This window comes from Podarcis raffonei, chromosome 7 (genome assembly GCF_027172205.1).
Source record: "Podarcis raffonei isolate rPodRaf1 chromosome 7, rPodRaf1.pri, whole genome shotgun sequence".
Taxonomy (NCBI): Eukaryota; Metazoa; Chordata; class Lepidosauria; order Squamata; family Lacertidae; genus Podarcis; species Podarcis raffonei.
Genome location: NC_070608.1, coordinates 18,841,291 through 18,866,919, shown reverse-complemented (window position 1 = coordinate 18,866,919; position 25,629 = coordinate 18,841,291). Strand labels below are relative to the sequence as shown.

The 25,629-nt window shown below is 40.5% G+C and overlaps 1 protein-coding gene across 4 annotated transcripts in view; it reads right to left on the bottom strand.

Annotated features, from left to right (window-relative positions):
* The window catches only part of CSMD3 (CUB and Sushi multiple domains 3), a 594,298-nt gene that overhangs the window by 99,096 nt on the left and 469,573 nt on the right, over positions 1 to 25,629 (bottom strand). For all 4 annotated transcript variants that reach the window (XM_053395420.1, XM_053395417.1, XM_053395418.1 and 1 more), the window contains 9 exons: positions 24,291 to 24,395; positions 11,607 to 11,725; positions 11,180 to 11,249; positions 10,418 to 10,534; positions 8,748 to 8,957; positions 7,095 to 7,283; positions 6,672 to 6,849; positions 3,777 to 3,922; positions 2,484 to 2,564 (listed from right to left, as the gene is read on the bottom strand). In XM_053395420.1, coding sequence (XP_053251395.1) covers positions 2,484 to 2,564; positions 3,777 to 3,922; positions 6,672 to 6,849; positions 7,095 to 7,283; positions 8,748 to 8,957; positions 10,418 to 10,534; positions 11,180 to 11,249; positions 11,607 to 11,725; positions 24,291 to 24,395 — 1,215 coding nt within the window. The remainder of the gene's footprint in view (positions 1 to 2,483; positions 2,565 to 3,776; positions 3,923 to 6,671; positions 6,850 to 7,094; positions 7,284 to 8,747; positions 8,958 to 10,417; positions 10,535 to 11,179; positions 11,250 to 11,606; positions 11,726 to 24,290; positions 24,396 to 25,629) is intronic.

Below are 25,629 nucleotides of genomic sequence, written 5' to 3'. Positions count from 1 at the left end.
ACAATTAATGGGGACTTTTGGCACTGATAGTCACACTGAGTAATGAAGTACCTTTCCCAACATATATAGTTTGCAAATGACCACTGGCGCAAATAGCTTTGATTAGACACAGGAAATGTTGTGGCAAATGAGCAGACACATTTATCATTTCTTGCCAGCTCTACTATTAGTATGACTCACACATTTGGATGCCTATTACGCTGTGAAGCAATGCAGCAGAATGGTGGAGTTTTAAAAGCTTTGCATTTTTTTTTTAGTAGTCATGACAGTAATTAAGAGGAAGCCATCAAGTACCCTTATTCCCGCTGTCCCTCCTCAGACATAATATACATTGTGGTTAGTACATGGCTTTTTGAAATTAAAACTGCAAAGGAAAAGATTCAAAAACAACTTTTGAAAAAACTTAACTATTATTTTTAACACCCAATGGGTTTCATAACATTGTATTATTCATACTTGTTTATTTATTAAACAGATTTCTAAGCTGACATTGACTTCACAAGGTGGTTTACAAAACAAAACTAAAAAGGTTCAAAACATGAGACATCATAAGTACAAGCCAATAAATAGAACAGATTTCAGTGACAAGTGCCAATCAATTTTAAAATGACCAGTCAATATCTCCGTGTGACACTTTAATTTACCTTCACCATCCCCAGAAAAGACACAATGCTGAATAGTCATATATGTAGGCTCAGCACTTGCAGTTGGATGGGTTTTTTAAAAAAATGGTTTTTACAGCAGGTGATCATCCAGCTGAACAAGCAAACAGGTCTTAAAGATAAAAGGGTCTTGTCCATTCAGCCAGGTAATTGGCTGCAGTAAAGCCTCTCCAATTGCATCTGGCTGCATGCACCTTTCTCACAGATCTGCACATCTTGCTGTCTAGGATTGCAGCCAAACCCTGCTGGCCAGATGATTAGTGCCACAGAGTACAGAAGGCTTTACACCATAGTCAACTGAAAAGTCTCAGTGGGACCGTACCATTTCCCAGATTGTGCTAAGAAGTGTCACTATCTTGGAAATAGGGATACATATCGACATAGCTGTCAAGTGTCCCTTATTTGAAGGGACAGCCCCTTATTCCAGCGCCATGTCCCGCTGCTATCCCTTATTGATGGATGTCCCTTAAATTTCAAAAGAAGCAGCTCCTCTCCCTCCCTGCCGGCCAGGGAGGAGGGAGGCTCCAACTGTGTTGCTTGGCTGTGTTGCTCACCCAATAAGAAGTCTAAGAACGACTGGGGGGTGGAGCCTGCATGCCTTGTGTGTGGCTTGTTAATGCAAGCTGGGGGGGGGTTGAATGCTGGACGCCATTTTGTTGCACGTGCTGCTGCAAACTTTGCAGTGCAAAGCCAGGCCGGGGAGCCATCTTAAGTTGAGGCTTCATAGGCCTTTTGGTGCATGTGATTCAGATTCTATTCAGTTGAACCTCTGGTTACAAAGTTGGTTGGACAGTGTTCTCGAAGCTACCAGCATGAGTTTGACCAGACTGCAGGAGGACAGGAAGACTGGAGTGCCTGGAACAGGTGAGGCTGCAGGTCCCTTATTTTGGCTGCTGGTCCCTTATTTTCAAGGCTGCTGGTCCCTTATTTTCAAATCTGCAAGTTGACAGCTATGCATATTGAATACATGTGGATTGGCCACAAAACCACCGGGATTTGGCTGTTGGAGAATTGCTAATAGTCTGGGAAAATCTGGACGTATGGCAACCCATGTCAGAAATGTAGATGTTGGTAAATTTCCTTAAAAATAGCTCAAAACTTCCTTCTCTTTTTTTGAGATTTCCAACAACTTTGGCCAAAAACTTCATGCTTCTTTAAATTTTGCAAAAAAAAAGTTCAACAACTCTCCTATGAAATATGGCAACCCTGGCAAACAAGAATTGCTTCTGCCATTTTCTGGAGTGAGTGTCCCTCTGTCACCTGGGTTCTCCACAGATGTAAGTGGGATTTCTGTCATTCCCTCTCTGTAGTACCTGGGGCTACCTTCCACTGTTCTGAAGGGCACCCAGCCATCTTGGGCAGTTCTGTGAAGACACAGAAGGCTGCTAGCAGAGGGGAAGCAAGCGTTAACTATTTCTGTACCTACCTATGGGAACAGCTAGATCCAATGCCATGGAGATAATTCTTGTTTTCATATTTAGATAATACAACAGCAACAGAATCCAGAAAATGGGCTTTCACTGATCATGATCTCCTTATATTTTAATCGTCACCTTCCACCAAACTGCTGCTAGAAATCATAAGCCTATGTAGTTGCACCTTCCAGTTGTCTGAACCTCTGATTATCTAGATATTTTACAAATTCCCAAGGGTCTTTAGTTCAGTTAAATTGTAGGCTGTTCTAGCATGCAAAGCCAGATGAAATTTTTACGTTTGCCCATACTGATACGGAGCTTAAACACCACAGTGCTTGTCTGTGCACATTCAGCAGTTTTCTTTATGGGAGGAAATATATGTTATTTATGCTTAGATTGACTTTACCTATTTCAAATTCATCATCCTCAGTCAGAATTTCAGCATTCGGTATAGCAGGTGGAGGCTGGCACACTCGAAGCTGATATGCTATGAAATGCATAAGACACAATGATTAATTTGTTGCTCTGTTTCATAGGAGAACAACTTTTATAGCCTTCTCTTGAAAGTATCAACATCTAAAAGCAAACTACCCTGATTCAACAGGACTTGGAATGTTAAGAAGATGCCTTACATTCATTCCCAGTAGGGATTGTCCAATTATCACATATGTTGGGGAACCTGCTGAAGGCATTACTACAAGTTTGTGGGCAAAAAAGAAGAAGAATACTGTACCAACTCCTTTGCTCACTTTGAACAACAATCTTATAAATGACTATGGCATAACCATACAACTTCCTCTAATGTCCAACTGATCAGAAGAAAATTTGATATAGCACTACCCCTTGTTGTAACACTCAGTGCAAACATCAGCCCCTAGAAACAGTTCCTAACTTGTGGTAGCATTACTTTTGGCATGTACTCAAGCACTCTTTGAGGATATTCAAGAAACCTTATGGTGGGCTTGCTTCTTTTCTGCCCTTCGGACATTTCTTTCATCCCACCGAATCTGAGAGAGTGTCTTGTTTTTCCAGCAGCATCCCTGTTGAGATTAGGCACCCCCTATCTGCACTGTCTCAAAAAATTGAAGACTTGATGAAAAGGTCTCTGCCTTAGGTGTTCATTTTGTACTGTGGATCTCTAGTTGGTTTTTGTTTTTAAAATGGTTTTTTAAAGCCATTTTAAGCTGTTTTTATTGTATGTTTGTAAATTGCCCAGACTCATCTGTAAAGTGAAATATAATAATAATAATCCAACAAATGAGGACTAGGGGAATCTCTTGCCCCTTTCTCTTGAGTAATTCATTGCGGCTTGGTCCCTGTGTTTGTGCCACTGTTATGTGATCTGTTGTTGCTTTTTTAGTTTAATAGGATGAATGGGCTTTCAGTATGCAAGGACAGGCCTTCCAATGAAGGACTGTGAGTCAGTGAAATGAAAACATCACTGTCTAGGGTGGTCAGTAGTTCACAGATAATATGTTGGAGTAGTTTCAGCACCGATGTAATCCCATTAGCCATGCCTTGCTCTTCTCTTTACAAATCCTATGGCCATCCATATTCCTATGCAATGCAGGCTACCAGTATTTCAATTTCCCTACAACTAGCAATATTACTACTCTACAATGTGCAGTTAATCTGAAAGTGAACAGCTGAACAAAACACCAATTGGTAGACAATCAGTATAAAGATATGCAACACCAACCGTGGTAACTAAGCACAAAGAAGCCACTCGTTGTGAAGTCACTGTGGAACTTTATCAGTATCTGATTCGAAGTGCTATAGACTGACTCCAATGCAGTGTTGCCACTAAACTGTCCAATCTGAGGAGAACTTTGGTCAGGACCATCCCTAAAAGAAACATAGGCAAAAAAACAACACTATAAATTAAATTTATGCCTTTGCCACACACTCTAGTAAAGAATTCAAAACGTGCCGAAAAGAAGTGCAAATGAGGAAGAGTGGGAAAATAGGCAATTATGTAAGCTATAATGAGCAAAGTTCAGAGAGCACCTGGTCCCAATTTCAGTGGAACTTCTGCTGAATATGTTTGTGTGCATTCTGAAAAATGAACAGAAGTGCACATACATTCACACCCTTTCAAGCCCCCAATTCCACCATCCCTATTTTGTTTTATGAACCTTGACACACTTGGAGGAATTGTGATAATATCAGTCTGTGTCATCCTCACCTTCAGGTCTCTAAACTTGAAGATAGGAAGGAGACCCTGCTGTTCCAAGAGTGGTGCTTATAGTATTTTGGACTGTTCCCATCCTTTACTATGGTGTGAAACAGCCATGGAATATGTGCACACCACACTTTTAGTGTCCATAAGATTTCTGTCAAGTGTATTTTACAGGTATTTAATGTTCTGAAAACAATGTTTATGGAGCAATCTATATCTCCCCCTAATGTGCAGGCGAAATTCATTGTGGCTGCAGCTGTTAGCATTTGGTCACATTCATGTGATATGTGGTCATATTCAGACAATGAAACACTGACATTTGAAAGAACATAAAAACAACAGGCCATTTAAAATTATGTGGCCCTTAACATTCTTGCAGATTTTTAACCAACGCAACACATGGCAAAATGTCTGCATCTCATCCTGCTCTTTTTCTTTATTCTGAATTTTTGTTTTAAAATCAGACTTATAAAGGTGCTCCTCAACTGTTAGTTGCTTTTCAACCTATTTCTTGATTTGCACCAAGTGGCTAGTTATTTCACAGGATGCTATCAACACTGCTTGAAATTTTATTAGGATAAATAGCATAAATGTAAAACACGCTAATGTATAGTGAATGTTGGATTTTATTTTTTAAATTTTTGCCTCAATGTGCATCACTTTCCACCTTCTGACACCGAGCCATTGTTATTATATCTGAAAGCCCACACTTCTGAATGGATTTCATTTATAATATAGCTAACAGAAAATGCACTTTGGTATGAATGGTATTGCAAAATTCATAGCAGTGTGAAATCCAAACATTTCCATTCCAATCCACACATCAGTCCAGGAGGTCAAAGGATCAGGTCAGCTCATATAAGAATCCACCAAAAAATGAATCTGCAAGCATCCCTAATTATGGTGTTTATTAGATGATGCTGTTTGTCTTAGATTCACTAAATGTAGATAAACAGCAAATGGGGATGATCAGGTTGCAATAGAAAGAGAAAGGTGACCAGTTTATACAGACTGATCTGGCTTCAGGAACTGCAGCCAAGATTAAGGAGATGTTTTCGTTTGGCCTTCATGGCTTTTCAGCTTAACTTGGTACTGCCAGGAACAAGCTCATGGCCATGGCTATTAGGCAGGCAGTGCCATATCTATGGCAAGGTTAAATAAGGATAAATGGAGCCTGAGGTGGATGAAGCAGTTAAAACAGACACATACAAATGAATTTTCTCTATTTCTCCCCTTTATTGTCGTACAGTCTTTCTTCAGTTACTGAACAACCTTTGACATATAATTTTCATATGGCGGATTCCTTTACTTCTCTCCTCTTTCCCAGTTACCCTCCTTGATGTATATATTTATTTAACTGCAATTTAAATTTATTTTGCCTTTCCTTAAAACTGAACTCAGAACAATGCACAACAAAGGTCAGCGCATTAAAGACAGATATTACCATTAGTTAAAAAACAACAAGATAGCCAATCATTTAATTCTCAAAAACTAAATTGTGTCCTTCTGAGGAAAAAGTCAGTGGAAGAACTGATCAGGACTTATGAAATATGATTTCATACACTTGCTACTCTTTGCTCTTTCACTTTCTGAACCCATAAACATAATTTGGCTAAAAATGTATGTTGGCTCCATAACAGATCTGCTTGCAGTTTTATTGCACATACCGGTAATAGTCTTGATCCAGAAAGAAGTTTATTACACTCAAAGCTCATTGAAACCAATGGGAGAAGTTAGTCACAATAGCAAAACTCATTAATTTCAATGAAACTTGTGGCCAGTTTCCTCTGGAGCAGGATTCATATATTTAACTTTTGAACTAGAGAGGCCTGATTCACATACACACTTGACTATTTCAGTCCAGTTTACTAGCTGCTGGCTGTATGAAACAGCTCTATTAAACAATTTAAATATGTGGTAGCTCATGAATACCTACAAGCGATCCTTTGATATTGTAGTAAGGAAAATAACTGTATGAACCAGGAGGTATTTACTAGTGACAGTTCTCTATGTTGAATGCCATGACAGTTATTGGTAAGTTTCCGTTTCTCCAGGTTATACAGTATTACATATACATCACCATCTTATGTATATGTATGGAAAGGGAAGTGTAATTGTGCTCAATAGCGTTTACTCCCATGTAAGTGTTTATAGCATTTTAGACTTAATCACAGAGTAATTTGCCATATAATACAAAGCAAACATGTCATCCCCAAAATGTAATTCTGTGGAGCATATTTAAGTACATCTTAAAGTACAGCTACTTTGCTGAACAAAATGAAACATTTCTTTTATTTTGCACCACAACCTTCTCTCACCAAAGCAAGGCAAATCAAGGAGATGAATCTTTTAAACATTTGTGTTCCTAAGCATGCCAGATTATAAAATGAATGAATAATGTTAACTTCTGCTTACCAGACAGTTATGAAATCATATATTGGCTCCGTTTGAAGGACTGTAAAATTTATATAAATTCCATTCCCTGGTGGTACTCTTACAAGCCAAAAACAGTCCTGGAAGTTTGGGTATTCATCAGGATAGCTGGGAGAGTATATTGTGCCATTCATTGCTGTAATATTTCCTCCACAAAGAGCTGTGAAAACAAACAAAACAAAACAGATCACCAATAAAAGTGATTATGTGCACAAATTCCATAGTTTCTCTATTCTCCAGCAGCCTTAACTACCATGTGATATTGCAGCCAACTACCAATCTCTTAACCATCCCACTCAAGAAGACCATTTCTGATTCAGCTCAAATTCTGCGACAGACTTAATTGGAATACAGTTAATAAAGAGAAAGTTTGCATGAACTAGTACTTTTCTACTGAAAACATACCTTCACACCTTGGCAGAGGATGGTTCCAATTACGACTTATTCCATGAAGGCATGTAAGTGCTGAATTGCCAATTAGAGTGTACCCAGGAAAACACTCAAATGAAACAGTCTGCCCAACAGTGAAGTCAGTTCCGATGACAAAACCATTGCGAAAGGGTCGTGGGTCAGGACAGCTTTGCAACTGATATGCTGAAATGAAATAGTAAGGATATTTTCTATGCACCAGAACAGAAGGTCTTTGTACAGATATTTTTCTTTTTTTAAAATGTTTAAAATAAAAGACCTTATAAAATCTTCCAGTATGCTATGATGCTGGGTATACTCTGATGAGTCACAACAATGAACCCAGTTTCCCTAACATTTTTGCACACACACTTGAAATATGCATACTAACACTGGTTCTTGTTGTTTTATTTACTAAAATAAAAAGCCACAAAAATGAAAGGATTATATACCCCACTTCCCAGGAAAGTGTTGGGAGACCCTGTTCTGCTCAAAGGGAACTAAAAGCAATGCTGTGGTTCTGCCAGCACAACAATTGCCTTTGTGTACAATTGAACTTTCCCTTTCTCTCCTGTTCCCTCCAGTCCTCAAAATCAGCTCCAGAAGGTTGGGAGGTTCTCTGGAGCAGATGGGCAGAAGAGGATTCGAGAGGAAATGGAGTTGTCATTCTATGAGTAGGTCTCTGCTTTCGCATCACTGGACACAACCCAATATGTCTAATCTGCTACCGTGTGCAAACATATCTAAAGAGTACAGATGGCAGGCTTGAATACACAGTATTATGCTTTCAGATTTATTTAATTTATTATTTATATAAAGCTTATCCATTCACATTTTTAGGGTTGCCATATTTTGAAGAGCAAAAACGAGGACACATTTGCCGACTTCAGCTTTTACCTATGGAGATTCTCATCATGAAAAAGAGGGTGTGTCCTGGAAAAAGAGGACATGTGGCAACCCTATATGTGGTCTACATAAAAACAAACCAGAGAAAATGAAACAAAACAATAAAATTATCCTAAAACCAAGCATTGCCATACAATGCCTGCTGGAACTGTAATGTCTTACTATCTTGTCCACACTATGCTTGTCCTGCGGTTTTCCATTTGCCCTGTGGCCACCTTTCCTAGGAAAATATGCTCTTTACCGCTGAATCGGAACAAACATCAATCCCTGGAAAACCTGATTGACGTTTGTTCTGATTCAGAGGTAAAGAGAGGGTTTTCCCAGGGGAAAGTGGCAGGACAAGCAGAATTGTGGACGGACCCTTAGTCATACACCTGAAGTAAATCGAGATGCCTGTCTACTCTCAGTTCCACAGGCTTGGCTCCACTATCCTGAGTGTATGGCATATTTTCACCAACTGCCCTTGCACCCAGGATGTGTCTCTTATCAATCCACAAAGGCTTATGTTGCTCCTATTTCCTTAGGAAGCTGGTGGACATTACAAATACTTCCAGTCATGCTAAAGCAATAACCTACAGGTGGAGTTTGGTCTTCTTCACTGGTCTCTCCTTCTTCCCACAAACCTTGGTCATTGCCTTGTGCCCTTCACACTGACCCCTTTGCCTTCTGTTTGGCTTTTTCTCATCCTCTGGATAAAAACACATATTTTACAAGTTTCTAAAATAAGCATTTGAAATCACTCACCTTGATATACAATATGAAACCCTTGTTTGTTCTGAGAATAGTCACTGTGAAAATATAAGCTAGTTTCATGGGTTGTACTGAAGAGAGAAGCTGGTATTTGAGGGCCACTGAGTCTCCCAATGACAGTACTAATATCTGTTGATCCACTTCTTACTTCCAAATAATCATGGATTGTCTCCGTTGAAAAATTGGCAAATTGCAGATGAACACCTGAAAAGCAATTTTTGATAAACAAGTATGATGAAATATATAAACATTTGGGGTAGTAATAATGCATAGAAATATATGTGGTGATATCCAACAATAGTCATGCACAGAGTAGACCTACTGAAATAAATGTATTTAAATGAAAGTCCATTGATTTTAATGGGCTTTCTCTGAGCATGACTTAGCTATCACCTATCAATTCTGTAAAAAAACAAAACAGCAATCATGAGGATGTCATATTACTGGAATGACATGCAATCTGATTCTGATGTTTTAATTAGGTGACCACATTTTACTTAAGTCACCCAGGGAGCAATCCTATAGCATACCTTCCCTCATCCCAGGGACCCAGTCGGCTGGGCTGAGCCTGATGGATCTTAAGCTGGTGTAAGCCCAGAAAAAAATGGGAATTCTGAGGGTGTGGCAGGGGAGCGACTTAGGTTGGATCCTGTCTCAGTACCTGGCAACCCAGCAAAAGTTCAGATAGCAAAAAGGGTGCTGTAACTCAAAAACTATTTTAACAGCTTAACTTTATGCCAGCTTCTTTTGTATAGCATTGCTCCCTCAATCTCTAAACACATTAATCATCACATAAGTTATATAAATAGAATTTAAAACATTCATTCTGACTCATCCGGGTACTGAAAACAACTTCTAGATCAAGTTTTATCATTACCCTTTCCCCCTTTCTTTTTAAAATTGATATGCAGATTTCAGTTAAATTGGAAAGTAACATTCCCTTTGCTTCTTGCTGTGCAATTTTGCCTCCATACAATACTTTCCAATTTCCAAGGAAAGGTTTTATTTTAGCTATAAACGTGTATATAATTCATCCCATTTGCTCTGAGTCTCTGGGGTAGAATCAGTTGAATGAATATATGAAATAAAGATAATTATTTTGGGACCTTTTGAGGGACTATTCCATGTGGCAAGAAAATAAATTTACAAAATAATGCTTATTTTTACATCAGTTAATAATTTTGATACCTCATAAGACAAATTTACTGCAAATTACAGTAAGAACCAAACAGCTTCCATTCATTGGATACAGACCTCAGAAAGCTGTGAACTTATATCTCATTGAAAATGATTAAATGAATGCATTCCACTAGCATTAAAAGTACATTATGTATCTTCAGCTGAACTGGAGATTCACTGCATCCTAACCTACTCATCCTGGCTGATCTTGCATAGGATTGCCCCTCAGTTAGGACCATTGATTTCAATGGGTCTACTCTAAGTAAAACTTAGGTGACTACCACCCAGTGAGTAAGTTGGACTTGTGATCTGAGTCAATATAAACACAGCTTCCTCTGTTCTTAAAATAACAAACCCCAAAAGCTTATATGTTAATAAAGGAGCGATACCATCCAAAAGTAAGGTATATATTTATTTTTAAAAAGCACTTACAAGAACAAGTGTACAGCAATAATAACAAAAAGTCACACTGGATTAATACATACCAAAACCAATGGGAAGTTTTATAGTCCATGTACAGTCCAGACTGCTAGGATAGTTCCCAGGAAATCCCGGGCTAAGGATGACTCCGCTGAAGTCTGACATAGAACCACCACACTGTGCTACAAAAGGAGAGAGAAATATAAAGACATAATGCAAAACAAGATTAAAATAACATTAAAAAGTTAAGCTTGCCTTCTCGGTTTGCTAAATACGCAAGTTTCTTTAAAAAAAAAATCAAAATTTGAACATTATTTTAGGTGACAATGAACATGGCCTCTAACAGAACTCAGGGGGTTGCCAAAGGGGCACCCCGAGCCTAACGACAAGCACTGAGGTATTTGCATGCTGCCAGGTACCCCAAGATTAACAGGTGTCGGGGTGTGTGTGTGTGTGTGTGTGTGTGTGTGAGAGAGAGAGAGAGAGAGAGAGAGAGAGAGAGAGATCTAAAGAGGTGAAACCCATCCCCACCCCCAGCAAATAAAAACAAAATCCAGTGGGAGAATAGAGGATGTTCAGTGGCCATAGAATGGTAGGCATCTGTTGGGAGGGGAGAGAAATGAAAAATGAGGGGAGGTGGGATTGCTTGCTTGATTTCATTTCTATCCCTTCCTCTCTTCCAAAGGAGCCCAGGGTGTCTAAAAACAATGTAATACAAATGATACAATTAAAATAATGTTGCAGGTTCCACTTGTGCTTTATCTAAAATGTTTCATTGTCTGCTGTTCTTTCACCTTTGGAATTAAAGTGTTACACAAAAGACATACCTAAGCAAATTGGAATGGGGTAATTCCATCTTCTTACTGGTCCAGGCATGCAGGTTATATGTGAATGCCCCTGTAATGACAAGATAAACATTTTCAAATTTAGCAGTCTACCAATGCAGTTCTGTACTGCTATGACTGATCATTACAATGTTGTTTCCCAGCTCTCTTCCTACAAAAGGAAGTATTAGGGAGAAAGCATGTCAGATCCTGGACATTGGAACTGACTAATCAGGTTCATGGGCTTGAACATCTGAATAATAAACCACAACTACCTCATCTTTATCAAGCTCCACTGGAAATGGCAATTATATGGTTCAAATCACAAAGTTGAAGCTCATTACTATACATTTTATATTGCAGACCCATTATGTGAATGCTTACTTACAAACAAATCAAATTATACATATGCACGCTAAATAAAATCTACCTGGAGAGAATATCCTTGATCACACTGGAAAGAAACCACATCGCCAACCATGTATCTGTCTCCAACTTTAATTCCACTGTTGGGGGTCTGAGGTTCAGGGCAAGAGTCCAAACCTATAGCTGTGAAAAGTTAAAAAACTTAACAATGACAAAATAAATTTCCTCCATTATAGAAACAGATCCCCAGACATATACAGCACACAGTTGCTCAATTTGTCAAGCAAGTACACACTGAGATTTATGACAGAAGAATTGCAGCTATTAAGTGGTGCTTTTCAGAACCTCAAAGAATGCTTCCCACATCATCCTGCACGGCAGGGGGCTCCTGAATATTTCAGAGGGTTCTGGGAAGTGTTTTAGGATAGCATTGCCGGATCAAAATAGCACCAGGTACAAAAGGATGGTAAAGGAGCCAATTGCCAACTATATTTCATGAACCAGACTGCATATGCATGTAAGTCTCCAGCAGTCATGGTCTGGTACAGTGCTTCCATATCCTTCCTCTGCATCCAGGTGAACAGCATCTCAAACATAGACACCAGAAGCTATAGTAGGATTATGTGGCCAATTCTTGGAGCTACTCAGCTAGAGCCTCAGAGCGATTCACAGTTGTGACTGGGAGGAGTGAGAGTGGAGCAGCTCATCTTCTGGAAAGCTAAACAGCGTAGCCTCGCAGCAACAGGAAAGAGTCAGACTGAAGTAAATTGAAATTGAAATACCTTATTGTCACTTGTACAACTTGTATACAGTGAGATTGCACAAGCACCCCCCACTCAGCTCTCTTAGTCTTAATTCCCCTCGTTTACTGACGTACACCCACCAAACCCGAAAGTCAGTTGCCCTGCTCAAAACAAAAAAATTTTTTCCTTCCAGTAGCACCTTAAAGACCAACTAAGTTAGTTCTTGGTATGAGCTTTCGTGTGCATGCACACTTCTTCAGATACACTTCAGTTGCCTGTTCTTCAGTTGCCCTGTTGTTATCTTTTCTTTCAGCAGCCTAACAGCCCATGGATAAAAGCTGTTCTTTGCCCTGTTGGTGCAACTAATCATGCTTCTATATCTTCTGCCTGAGGGCAGGAGATCAAGAAAGTGCCGGCCAGATGCGAATATAGACTAAAGACATAAGACATAAGGCCCATTTAGTCCAGTGTCTTGTTCTCACCAGACACCTATGGGAACCCTGCAAACATGAGAGAAGTGCAAAAGCACTTTCCCCATTTGTGTTTCCAGCAACTGGTGAAGGAAAGGAGACCAGGAAGAGGAGAGAAACAGGAGTGATTGAAAGGTTTAGTGGCAAGCAAGGGGACAAAGCATAGTGGAGCAAACCTAATAATAAAAAAGGAGTATACAGTAGACTGTTGGGGGCTTGGATTCGGATTCAGGGCGGTATAGAAATTAAATAAATAAATAAATAAATAAATAATACTCTAACTCAGGCAGAGGGCCTTCTTGGTAGCGGCACCCACCTTGTGGAATGCCTTCCCATCAGATGTCAATGAAATAAATAACTACCTGATGTTTAGAAGACCTCTGAAGGCAGCCCTGTTTAGTGTAGTTTTTAATGATTAATGTTTTAATGTACTTTTAATCTTTTGCTGGAAGCCGCCCAGAGTGGCTGGGGAAACCCAGCCAGATGGACAGGGTAAAAAATAATAAATTTATTATTATTATTATTATTATTATTATTATTATTATTAGGCAAAAAAGCCAGATGAAATGAGAACATACTCCAGAAGATTAAATACTTCTTTACAGTTGCAAATTGCAGGGGATTGATTGTGTGTGGTATGTGTCTTTTAGGAAAGCATATCCACCATGATTCATCTTCTCATTGAGGAGCATTTGGTATTTTTCTTTAGGAACCTCTGATTTCTAATAATTGTCTAGGTATAAATGGCAAGCAAACCAATTTGGGGGTGGTGATTTGAAAGAATTGAAAAGGCATTCTGCAGCATATCCACAGCAATCCCTGTGAGCAGAAAGGAGAGTATGAGTTCCTTTCAGGAGACAAGATTCCAAAAGTGCTTCAGCCACCAGTTTAATAATCATAAAGATCTCAAGTGTTTAAAAATTAAGCATGATGTTTAAATATTCAATGTGAAGGACTTGCTTCTGGTTGTTAGGCCAGCATTAAAATTGGCTTAAAACTGAATAGGCATCACTTACAAAAGTGATTGCCCATGTCTGAAAAGCTTGCTTGTAAAGTAACATTCAGCCAAGTCAGATATGCCAATTAAAAATAAAATAAAAAGCCTTTTCAAATTACAGCTCACATAGTGAAAATTACTTGTAACTATTTGAACTTCTGCGGCTCTGGACTAGGGAAATTGCTTGGGGGTTCTTTGAAACTATTTATCTTAATGCTGTTTTGGAGACTTAGCACAGCTGTTAATGGAACCTAAACAACTGAAAGTAACAATCTACTGTGTTCACTTAATAAAAACCTTGTTTAGATGTATATTCAGCTTAATCGGACGACCATTTGTGGCCTTGTGCAGAATAACAATATGATAAATTCTGATGAAACCATGCTATTTATTGTGCAGCACTAATTACTTAACCATTTAAACTTGCTGCTTGTTGAAATCACATAGGAATTTATTCCATGGTTCAACAAAGTTACAATCCATAACCCATCTGCAGCCTCTATAAGGTTAATCACTATGTGCAGGCACATGGGATGTGCATGTTTAAATCATTATTTGGCAAACGGCCTAGCACATTTCACTAAATCTTAGCCGAACCGATCTCGCAGCACAAGTGTGAAGATATAATTAAATAAATGTATAACTGCAAATCCTTGGAGTGTGATGGCCTGGGAGTTGGATTCAGAGGCTGAACCTGAGGAATCCCAGCCTGCACAGGAGTCCCCGCCTCCAGAACCAGCTGAGCCGGGGCTGGAGCATGAGCCTGAAGGGTCCTCACCTGTGCCGGATCCTCAGGAGCAGACACCAGCTGAGTCTGCTCTGGATCGGGAGGTGATCGAGGACCCATTGCCTGCAGGTGCTCCACTCTCAGTCCCGTCAGGTGAAGAGGAGATTGCCTCTGGGTCCGGTAACCCTCCAGCCTCTCCTGAGCTGCAGAGGCTCAGGGCAGAGAGGCGGAGGTAACTAAGTTCTCGCAGGAGGAGTGCTCGCCTCCAGGCCAGGAGAGGCAAGTCACCTGTGGACCGGGACTGCCCTATGCCTCGGGGCAGATAAAAGCCAGTCAGCCCAGTCCCAGGTTGCGGGAACAACATTGTTGGTAACCTGTTCCTGCCGGCACCCTGTCTTGTTCTTCTGCCAGAGTTCCTGACCTCACCCGACTCCTTGCCTTGGACCCTGCTTCAGCCTTGATGGACAGCCTTCATACCACACCCTCAACCTTGGACTGGACTCGGACCACGCCGCATGGTAACCCCCCGGGACCAGCACGGGAGTAGGCAGAAAATAAATGTAACATGCATACCCACCCCTGACCGCAGTCACAAGGGAGACCTACAAGGGCTTGGCTCTACATGGCAATTTTGAATCCTCTCTCTTTCCAAAACTATTGGAAATAAGCACCACCATCTCACTGTTGGGATTCACAGAATGCTGTGTAAGATAATAAGTCTGCAGGCTTGAGTTTGCTAGTTGATGCAACAGGCTGATACAATACAGTGGTACCTCGCAAGACGAATGCCTCGCAAGACGAAAAACGCGCAAGACAAAAGAGTTTTCCGTTTTTTAAGTCGTTCCGCAAGACTAATTTCCCTATGGGCTTGCTTCGCAAGACGAAACGTCTTGCGAGTTTGTTTCCTTTTTCTTAAAGCCGCTAAGCCGCTAAACCGTTAATAGCCGCTAAGCCACTAAGCCGTTAATAGCCGCTAAGCCGCTAATAGCCGCTAAGCCGCTAATAGCCGTGCTTCGCAAGACGAAAAAACCGCAAGACGAAGAGACTCGCGGAACGGATTAATTTCGTCTTGTGAGGCACCACTGTACTTTCTATGGAGGTAAAAGGCGAAAGATTTATACGATCTGAGGAGAAGCCAGAGTATGACTTCCGGTCAGCGCCAGCGACTAATGGCGGGTTCCCTCTGAGCTCCGGAGGGAACCGGCTCTGCGAGGACTGGGTCTGGCCGCTGCGGCGAAGCGGGGACCCGAAGAAATCACAGGTGGTGAAGCCTGTGAACCAGAGACTCGGCGGCGGGCTCCATTTGCGCCCCCCCTGCTGCGAAGGAGCCTTTTTAAAGGCTTCCGAATGGAACGGGGGTGAGCAGCGCAGAGCTGAGAGTCGTCTATCCTCTTCGCAGAGTGAAGCCGCAAGCCATGGTCGGAGAGCGCTGATTTCTTTCTGGACAATTGGAATTCAAAGCAACTACCCATAAGTAGGAGTAAGCAAAATAATTGAAGAAAAATTGAGTAAATTTGGCACCGAAACGGGAAAGGCATAAACAGGAAGTCTGCCTTTCCAGCTTGTAAATAGATCAAAGCAAAGAGATTGTAAAGCTGTAACTTTGAAAGACGTTTTTTAAAGATTCCAAATCCAACACCAAAAAAGCGATCCCCCTCCTGTTTGCAGGAGTGGAGGGGAGAAATTTGAGCATCATTTACCTGCAAGGAAAGAGGGAAGTAAAGTTATATCTGCTGCCTCTAAAATCTGGGAACGGACTGCCTTTGACAGGGGAAGCTGATTAGTGGGAAGAACTGTCAGCACATTAAGGGTAAAGAACACTGATACTCTGTGAAAAGATACATTGTTTTTTGAACTGATCTGGACCAAAAAGTAACTTTTAAGGACATTGAAACTGTGGCTTTTTAAGGGATAATGGGGACTTATAAGGACTATATTTGTTTTAAAAGTTGCAAGTGAAGTTGGAAGTGTGTCCCCCTAGAGGAGATTATGTTGTAACAATTATTAAGCCACTAAGCAACTTAGCCTGGAAAATTCCTTTTCAAAACAAAGTTACCAGGCATGAGACTGACCTTGGATTTTGTATGGGAGTGCTATGGCAAATGAGAAAGGGAAGATACAGCTGACACAGGAAAAGACTACCAGGTCTGGTAGACAATACAAGACTGACACTACACATCAGAGAAGGGCTTCAACATCCGGAGCAGCAGGCATAGTAGGAGCTGCTGCTTCGCAAGTTAAGCCAAAAGCTATGTCATCAGAAGACTTATTGGCTCAGGCACTTGGTAAAATTAATGCATCTCTGGAAAACTTAGCTAAACAGGTTGCAGAGACAAACAAACAAGTAGCTGAGGCCTCAGCAAAAATTGATTTGAACACTACAAGTATAAATGAACTGGGAAAGAAGGTGAATTCTAATACACAGTCTATTGAAAAATTATTGAAGGAATCGGCCTCGACTCGGAAGCTAGCTGAGGAAGCTAAGGAAATTGCAACCGCTGTCCAAGAGAAGATACCACCGGTATATAAGAAACTTGAGGATCATGATTTGACACTGTCTATGATTGAATTACAAGGGAAAGAGAGGAATTTAAGACTCAGAGCAGTACCGGAAAGTGAGAAAGACAATTTGGTAGACTTCCTCACAAAGGAATTTGTAGATTTTTGGCAACAGGACCTGGGGAAGGAAGAGTTTACGATAGTGAGTGCATTTAGGCTTGGTAGAAGACAAAGAAAGAACAAAGCAAGAGATTGTTTGATTACCTTAAGAACAAAAGAAGAAAGAGACAAAATTTTAAATTTGCACTATCAAAGAACTTTGGAAATGGAAGATTCATTTGTGGAGATCTTCAAGGATATACCCAAACATATTTTGGATGTAAGGGCCTACTACAGAGATCTTGTGGGTTTACTGAGAAGAAACAGAATACTTTTTAGATGGGAATTTCCCCAAGGCCTATCTTTCAAATATAAAGGAAGAAAAATAAGAATAAGGACAGTGAATGATAAAGACAAATTTTTGAATGATCACGAGGAGGACTTACAGAAGGAAGTGGAAGCTGGAGAGGAACCAACTGCATCAGGAAAAGGAATTGCAGACATAGCAAATTTATCATTCGGACTTTTTGGACCAGGGAAAGACATACCACCGACAGAAGAAGAACAACAACTCGGGGCAGTTGGAGGGAAGAATAAGTAACTCATCATGGCTCTGCAACTTCTAAGTTGGAATTGTAATGGACTTAACTCCCCTCGAAAGAGAAAAGGTGTTTTTCATATATTAAGAAAAGAACAATTGGACTTGATTTGTCTACAGGAAACACATGTAATGAGGTTACACAGGAAAATACTTATCAATAAGAGACTGGGAGAAGAATTTATTTCGTCTGATAAGGTCAAAAAGAGAGGAGTGGTGTTATATGCAAAGGAGAAATTCTCACCGAAACTAATTTTTAAAGATGAACAAGGAAGATATTTGGCTATTGAAATTCAATTTCAAGGAGAGAAATTTTTGATTGTAGGGGTGTATGCACCGAACAAGGGGAAATCTGAATTTTTTTAGAAGTTGCATGAGGTTCTTCTGGACTATATGGACTATAATATAATCTTGATGGGGGACATGAATGGAGTTGTATCTACAAATATGGATAAGGCACAAAAACAGGTAGTCACCAAAGATGGTAGACTACCAAAAACTTTCTTTGAATTGACTGACAATATGGACTTGATTGACATCTGGAGAACTAAGAACCCCCTGGGGAGAGAGGGAACTTTCTTCTCTGAAGCTAAGACAACATGGACTAGAATTGACCAAATCTGGATTACTAGAGGAATGGCACCAAAGATAAAGAAAGTGGAAATCTGCTGTAAAACTTGCTCAGACCATAACGCTGTAAAGATGGAGATGAAGCAAATAACACCCGGTTCCTTTAGATGGAGGATGAATGACACTTTATTTAGAGATGAAGAAGTATATAAAAAGGCCCAAAAAACTTTGAGAGACTATTTTGAAATAAATATGACTACTAATGTTGAAAAAAGAGTAATCTGGGATGCAAGTAAAGCTGTGATGAGAGGGTTCCTGATTCAACAGAATGCAATAAAAAAGAGAAGCCGAAATGAGAAAAAGGATAAAATTTTGGAAAAAATAAAAGAAGGAGAGAAAAAACTGAGAGTAAAGCCAAAGTCGCAGGAGATCTTGAAAGAAATAAAGCTATATCAAGTACAAGATATGGAATTGATGAATCAGGAAATAGAATGGAGAATGTACTTTCTATGGAGGTGCTGGGTCAGAATGACTCAGCTGTAATGTGCTGACAGTTGATTGGCTGCCATCGGTTTAAAAGGGAAACCTGTCCAGCAGTAAGGTGGTGGTGTAGAAGAGTGTGGTCAGAAAGAAAGGGTCTTCCTATTTGCCTTAAGGTGCAGCCAGGTGCTCTGTCTGACTGTATGAACTGCTTCTGTAGATATTTGTATATATACAGTGGTATCTCAGGTTAAATACGCTTCAGGTTACATATGCTTCAGGTTACAGACTCCGCTAACCCAGAAATAGTGCTTCAGGTTAAGAACTTTGCTTCAGGATGAGAACAGAAATCGCATGGCAGCAGTGGGAGGCCCCATTAGCTAAAGTGGTGCTTCAGGTTAAGAACAGTTTCAGGTTAAGAACGGACCTCCAGAACGAATTAAGTTCTTAACCCGAGGTACCACTGTATAGCTCACAATAAATAATACTGCACTGAAGAACCTGGAACTCTGAGCATTTCTGCTAAAGTGCCGCGAAGAATTCGGGACACTCACCCACCCTCATCCTCATCTGGTGAAGTATGGATCTCTCATAAAGTGAGTGGCAAAGTTTGGGCTCTCAAATTTCAGTGGCAACTTGTGCAACACTAAAATTTGGTGCCCCCCCAATCTCTCTAGCTCCATTCTACAGCATGGTTGTGCCACCCCAAGCTGGTCATGCTACCCTAAAGCCACCCCTGATAAGGACATCCAGTAACTCTACTCATCTCTGAATATCGAACAAAAGTCTCTTATTCTAGCTAGGGTCATGGTGATGTTCCGTGTGTACACTACCCCACCTAACAACACTATGAAATGCAGCATGTACAAAACTGTGACATGTCAGCTTCCATTTAAAAAATGATTTCCCACCATGGCACAGAAACAGGGTTATACAAACCTATTTTCATTGGTTATGGATACACTTCTCCAGCCATTCCTTTGAAGCCCAACTTTGAAAAGTGTCTCAACTGAGGAGGAAGGATGGCTATGACTCTGCACCCAGGATAAAGGAAAAATTCAAGCACCTCAGATCATAGCTGTCAACTTTTCCCTTTTCTTGTGAGGAATCCTATTCGGAATAAGGGAATTTCCCTTAAAAAAAGGGAAACGTTGATAGCTATGCGTCAGATTTTAGCAAGTATTCTCTGTTTCCCTTTCAAATAACTTTGGCCTCCAAATATTACACGGCAATATTTTAATGCATTTCAAAAAATATATATCTGTATATCAATTTAAAGCTCTACATAACAGTTTTCCCATACTCAAATCAGTCTGCATCCAAATGTAATTAAACACAATTCTACCTTTTAAAACAATAATTAAACATGGAGTACAAACAAAAAATCCTAAGGAAGCCACTGAAGAAAGTATGAGCAGCCTACAAATTGCTTCAACAGTTGAAAGCCTTCAAAAATACACAGATCTCACAACATCCCTAGAAGATCACAAGAGGATAAACAGTCTTTAACTGTTATTAGGGGGCTGATTCCAAAGCCTTGGAGGAATTACGTAAAAGCTTTGCTCTTTCCAGTGCAAAGCAGGGCCTGATCAACTACAAGTGTGGCAAGGACTCATACAATCTCTAAGGTACATTGCTCCCAGGTCATGAAGGTTTTAAAACCCAGGTGGGCAAGCTGTGGTCCAGGGTATTCATGGTTAGTTTACATAGAACACTTTGCCTCTGGCTCTGGCTACCTCATATGTACCCCATAGATTAGGTCTGGGAATATGAGGCCTGAGAGAGAGGGAGAGAACAAGAAGTTTCTTCTCCCTGGTTTAAGGATAAGCAACAGCAGTCCAATTTGCTCCAATGGGAGTTTTTATTAAAGGTAAAGGGACCCCTGACCATTAGGTCGTGTCGCAGCCGACTCTGGGGTTGTGATGCTCATCTCGCATTATTGGCCGAGGGAGCCAGCGTACAGCTTCCGGGTCATGTGACCAGCATGACTAAGCTGCTTCTGGCAACCCAGAGCAGTGCATGGAAACACCATTTACCTTCCCGCCGGAGCGGTACCTATTTATCTACTTGCACTTTGAAGTGTTTTCGAACTGCTAGGTTGGCAGGAGCAGGGACCGAGCAATGGGAGCTCACCCCATGGCGGGGATTCGAACCACCGACCTTCTGATCAGCAAGTCCTAGGCTCTGTGGTTTAACCCATAGCGCCAAGCAAATTGCAGGTGTGGATTGGAAGTGAACTTGCAGGCCGTGTGTGTGTGAAGTCTAAAGGCCCTCAAACTTCTATTGCTCCATTCCAGGGTACTGATCTCAATTGGGCCCCACAGCTGCTATTTCTGAAATATATAAATAAAATCTGTGTACTCAAGCAACATGTTCCATGCCACGTATACCAAAGTATATGTGCATTTTACCAGTTTCTCCACAAGAATATCTTGGGGGACTTTGTCAAAAGCCTTACTGAAATCAAGATACACTATGTCCACAGCATTCCCCTGATTCACTGAGCATGTAACTTTATATATATGTAAAAAGAAATGAGATTCATCTGGCATTGGTTGTTTTTGGGGAACCCACACTGGGGTCTTATTTTTCACAGCATCATTTTCTAAGTGCTCATAGACTGACTGTTTAATTTTCAATTCTCAGACTTTTCCTGGTATCAACATCAAGCTCACCAGTCTGTAGTTGCCTGGGTTTCTCTCCCCCTCCCCTTTTTTTTGAAGATGAGGAACCATTTTCCCATCTCCAGTCTGCAGGAACCTCACAATTTTTCCAAGAATTCTCAAAGTCTATAGACAAAGATTACATAGTGCTGAGTTATGGCTGCTTTTTTCACCTGCTCTCCTTTTCTGAAGTTAATTGTTCACAAATACCCTTTTAATTATTAATATAGCCTTTTAAAATGAGTAATCCCAAATGAAACTGGAGGAAAGCATAGTTAGGCTACATATTTCTTTAAGCAATTGCTTACTCTTCCATTTTTTGAGGCAGTATCTCTATATATATGGATTTTTTTGTCAGTTACTGATTGTTAAAGTGACAGATATTATCTAGTTTGTAGCGCGCACACAGAATTCATATACATTTTTGTCTGAATAGATAATCAGAAGAACACATAGTAGATACAGGGATATTAATATAATTGAGCACCCAATAAATCTCAGAATACTATCCTGCTATTCCAATTCTCCACCTGTAACCAATTAATTAAATAGGCAAAAAGCTGCAGCTGATGAAGAAATAAATGTGTCAACCTCCCCCCACCCCACATGTTTCAGAGAAAAATCCACAGATCAGGTCATCTTGGACAGCAACATTTATGACATACCATATTGTGAGAGAGTTCCTTAAAATCTTCCTTGAATTCGCTTGTATAAAATTGACTCCATGTATTATAAGAAGACTCTTGCAATACCATAACGTGGGAGATTGTGGTTGTCATGATCAGGCTTAGCGCATGATTACGTATATGTATATATGTTTACATACTTCCAAAAAAACAACAACAAGTGGTTTATCATTCTTCAGTGTCTAAAGGCTTTTTATTGTCATTTACCATGACAATAATCACCTTGCTAGGGAAGACCGGGTTTTATAGAAATTCATTCTATAAATTGTCTTGGCCAGGATCTATCGTCTTTAATTTGAGCATGTAACTGCAGTTCAGCTTCTGGTATTTTGGTTTAAGTACTGGAGGGTCCCATAAAGATGGAGCTTGAGGCTTCTGCCTTGGATTACCTCTGAAATCACCCGACATATGCTCACAGGATCACTAGCTAAATGTTTCTCGATATTATCCATCCCCATCCCCTGGAAAGGAGAATACATGGCCCTTGGAATGTTGAGAGACTGAAACTTCTATCAGCCTTTAGCATTTACCATGCTGGCTAGGGCTGATGGGAGTCTGGACTCCAACAGCAACTTGAAGGGCAGGTTTCCCATCTCTCTTCTACCCCTTTACTTCCTAATCAGATCTCATGTATCTGCTGACTGTCTGTGTCTTTCCTAAGGAGGTAGCCTTATACCAGATCTATCTAGCTCTACACTGACCAAGGTGTTAGGCAGAGTTCCTTCACATCACCTGCCATCTGATCTTTGTTTAACTGGAGATGCTATGGATTGAATATGCAATGCAACTGCTCTAGCACTGAGCTGTGGTCTTCCACCATATTGTGTTCTAAAACAACAGTCTTGGCTTTGTCCACAGTTGTGACAAAGATGGAATCAGTCTGCGAAATGTGCAGAGGAGTGAAATTGTTTCCATTCTATTTACTATCAATTGTTCAGCTGTCAATCACAGGTATGCAAATGAGTACTCTAGGCACCTACAAGATATATTCCAGGTGCAATGACTGGAACAGTTACTGAGATCAATACATAATGGTGACAACTCCCTGAAATCTCAACACTCTTTTCCTCTCCTCCTAGCTTTAAAACAACCAATTACTCCGATATCTTTGGAAACACGACAGCAAGGCAGTAAAATGCAAGGTGGAAGAAGAGGATTACATGACAGCAGATGAAACAAATACAAATACACATCTCTATCATAACTACTGCTATCGAACATCCAAAATTCAACACTTTCTGGTCACATTGCAAAATGGTTGAGGCAGTAAACAAAAATCAGTCAGATATACTGATAACAACACTTCAGTTTGTGGCTCTGGTCTTCCTGAATTTAATTACTTATTTTTAAAAAGATACAAAAACTTTTACATTGACTTCCAAAGAACCTGAAACATGTCATCTAACACTTTCTTCCATCTATATTTTCCCACAACCATCCTTCTAAAAGCTGAAAAAGGTGGTAAGTCCTAACAGGGCTGAGGTCAAAATGGTACTTCTGAGAAACACTAGGGAAGTGTCAGGATGCTTGAGGCAACTCCGAGGTTTCTATAGTAGTAGAAATATTCTGTTAAAACCTAAAACAGCAATTCGACAAAAAACATCCCAATGACGTTCCAGCACAGTGGTGAACCTTGGTGTTCAAATTTCAGTGGCATCCTGGGTGATGCCAAAATCTGGCACCTCCCACCTTTTTGCCTTCCATTGGTGGTGGAACTTCTCTGGTGCCCCAGAAGCTACACCAGGTGCACCCTCTAGAGCCACCTCTGTTCAGCATGTTCAGTAGAGACAAAATGAAGACTGACATTTGGAAAAGAAAGATATGGAAACTGTGGTGGGTGAGGGGATGCCCTTTTGGTTCTCCCATTTTGATCACTAATCCAGTTCCGTAATTGCATTCTGTTGTAGGATAATTCCAAAGTAACCACAGATCTACAATATTTTATAGGGGAATAATCTTTAAATTGTTGACAGAATTCTATTTGCAAGAGGTCATTTCACTTTAAAGGCTGAATAACATTATTTGTGGCAACAAGAGGAGCACAGGGTGAGCCAGAAATAATGACAATAATAATTTTTAAAAGGCAAATTGACACCCAATCCTGTTATGCTAACTCTGTCAACTAGATCAAGACCTGAATGGTTTGAAGGCAATCCTTTGTGTCTCCAAAACTATCCTGGCTTACACAAGCATAACATATATCATATGCACATTACCTGTATACTCCAAATGGAATCCAGCAGCTGACACACTAATATCTGACTGAAAGTTTAGATACAAGTTGTTGGATGTACTGTTGAGAAGTGGAGGTATTGTAGTTCCTGGGGGAAATGAAAATAGAAAAAATCATGTTAGTACAGTGAGTAATTATGCTCCTTGGATTTTGTCTTTAAATGTATGAAATCTTGCATGCACACACAAAAATCAAACATTCTCCAGTTTGTAGAATGACTCCATCTTACCCCTATAAGGTAACAGTAAAATCACAGAATCACAGAATTGTGCAATCTTTTGCCCAATGTGTGGTTCAAACCCACAACCCTGATATTAAGAGTCTCACGCTCCGCCAACTGAGTTATCTCAACATGATTGGTTTAACTCTATTGTATCTTCTGGAATTTTGCTATAATTACAAAAAAATATATAGTGGCAAGAGTGTTTGGCAATGGTTCAGGGCAAGCATCCGATTTCAGCAGCTCCTTTGCAAAAGGCTGCCAGTGGACCACTGATAAATATGCCACGCCCAACAATGCGACTGCCCAGCGTTTTTCCTTTGTCTTCCACTGCTCCTGTTACAGCAGCAGCAGCAGCAGCAAAAACAACAACAGCACCACCACTCACCACCCTCTCCACCCCTATCAAATCTATAGCCCTACAGGCCAGGGCTTTGCATTTTAGGTACATTAAGATACTGGATAACCACAACTGTTTGAAGCTGAACTTGGCTCCCATCCAAAAGTGGCACTGTCGCCCACCATAGCTAAAATGACCAAATGAGATTTCAAGCACAGAGGGCCATGAGTGTTGGCACAGTCAGGTAAGAAAGTGAGTGGGGGGAGGAGAAATTTAGAGCCATAAATTATTTCTCTTGCATGGCACTGGAACTCAGCTTCAAGTCCTATTTCTACTTCACACTTACTTTAATATCTGCCTGTACTAGAGCAGGAAATATAGGTTGTGGTTAGGCTTGAGCAAGAATGGAAAAAAGGGAACAAACAGAACAAAGGTAAGAGATACTCTGCACATACCCACATTCTAGGGAAACACACATATATGAAAAATAGGAAGTTAACATCTAGGGACATGAGTCACAGACAGCACATGTGGAGGACATTTGGGTGTACAGTGGTGCCCCGCAAGACGAACGCCTCGCAAAACGAAAAACTCGCAAGACGAAAGAGTTTTCCGTTTTGGAGGTGCTTCGCAAAACGAATTTCCCTATGGGCTTGCTTCGCAAGAAGAAAGCCCATAGGGAAATCTCCGCCGGCCTTCAGAAGAGGTCCTGGACCTCTTCTGAAGGCCGGCGGGGGGCAAAAGTCTTTGCTCCCCCCCCCC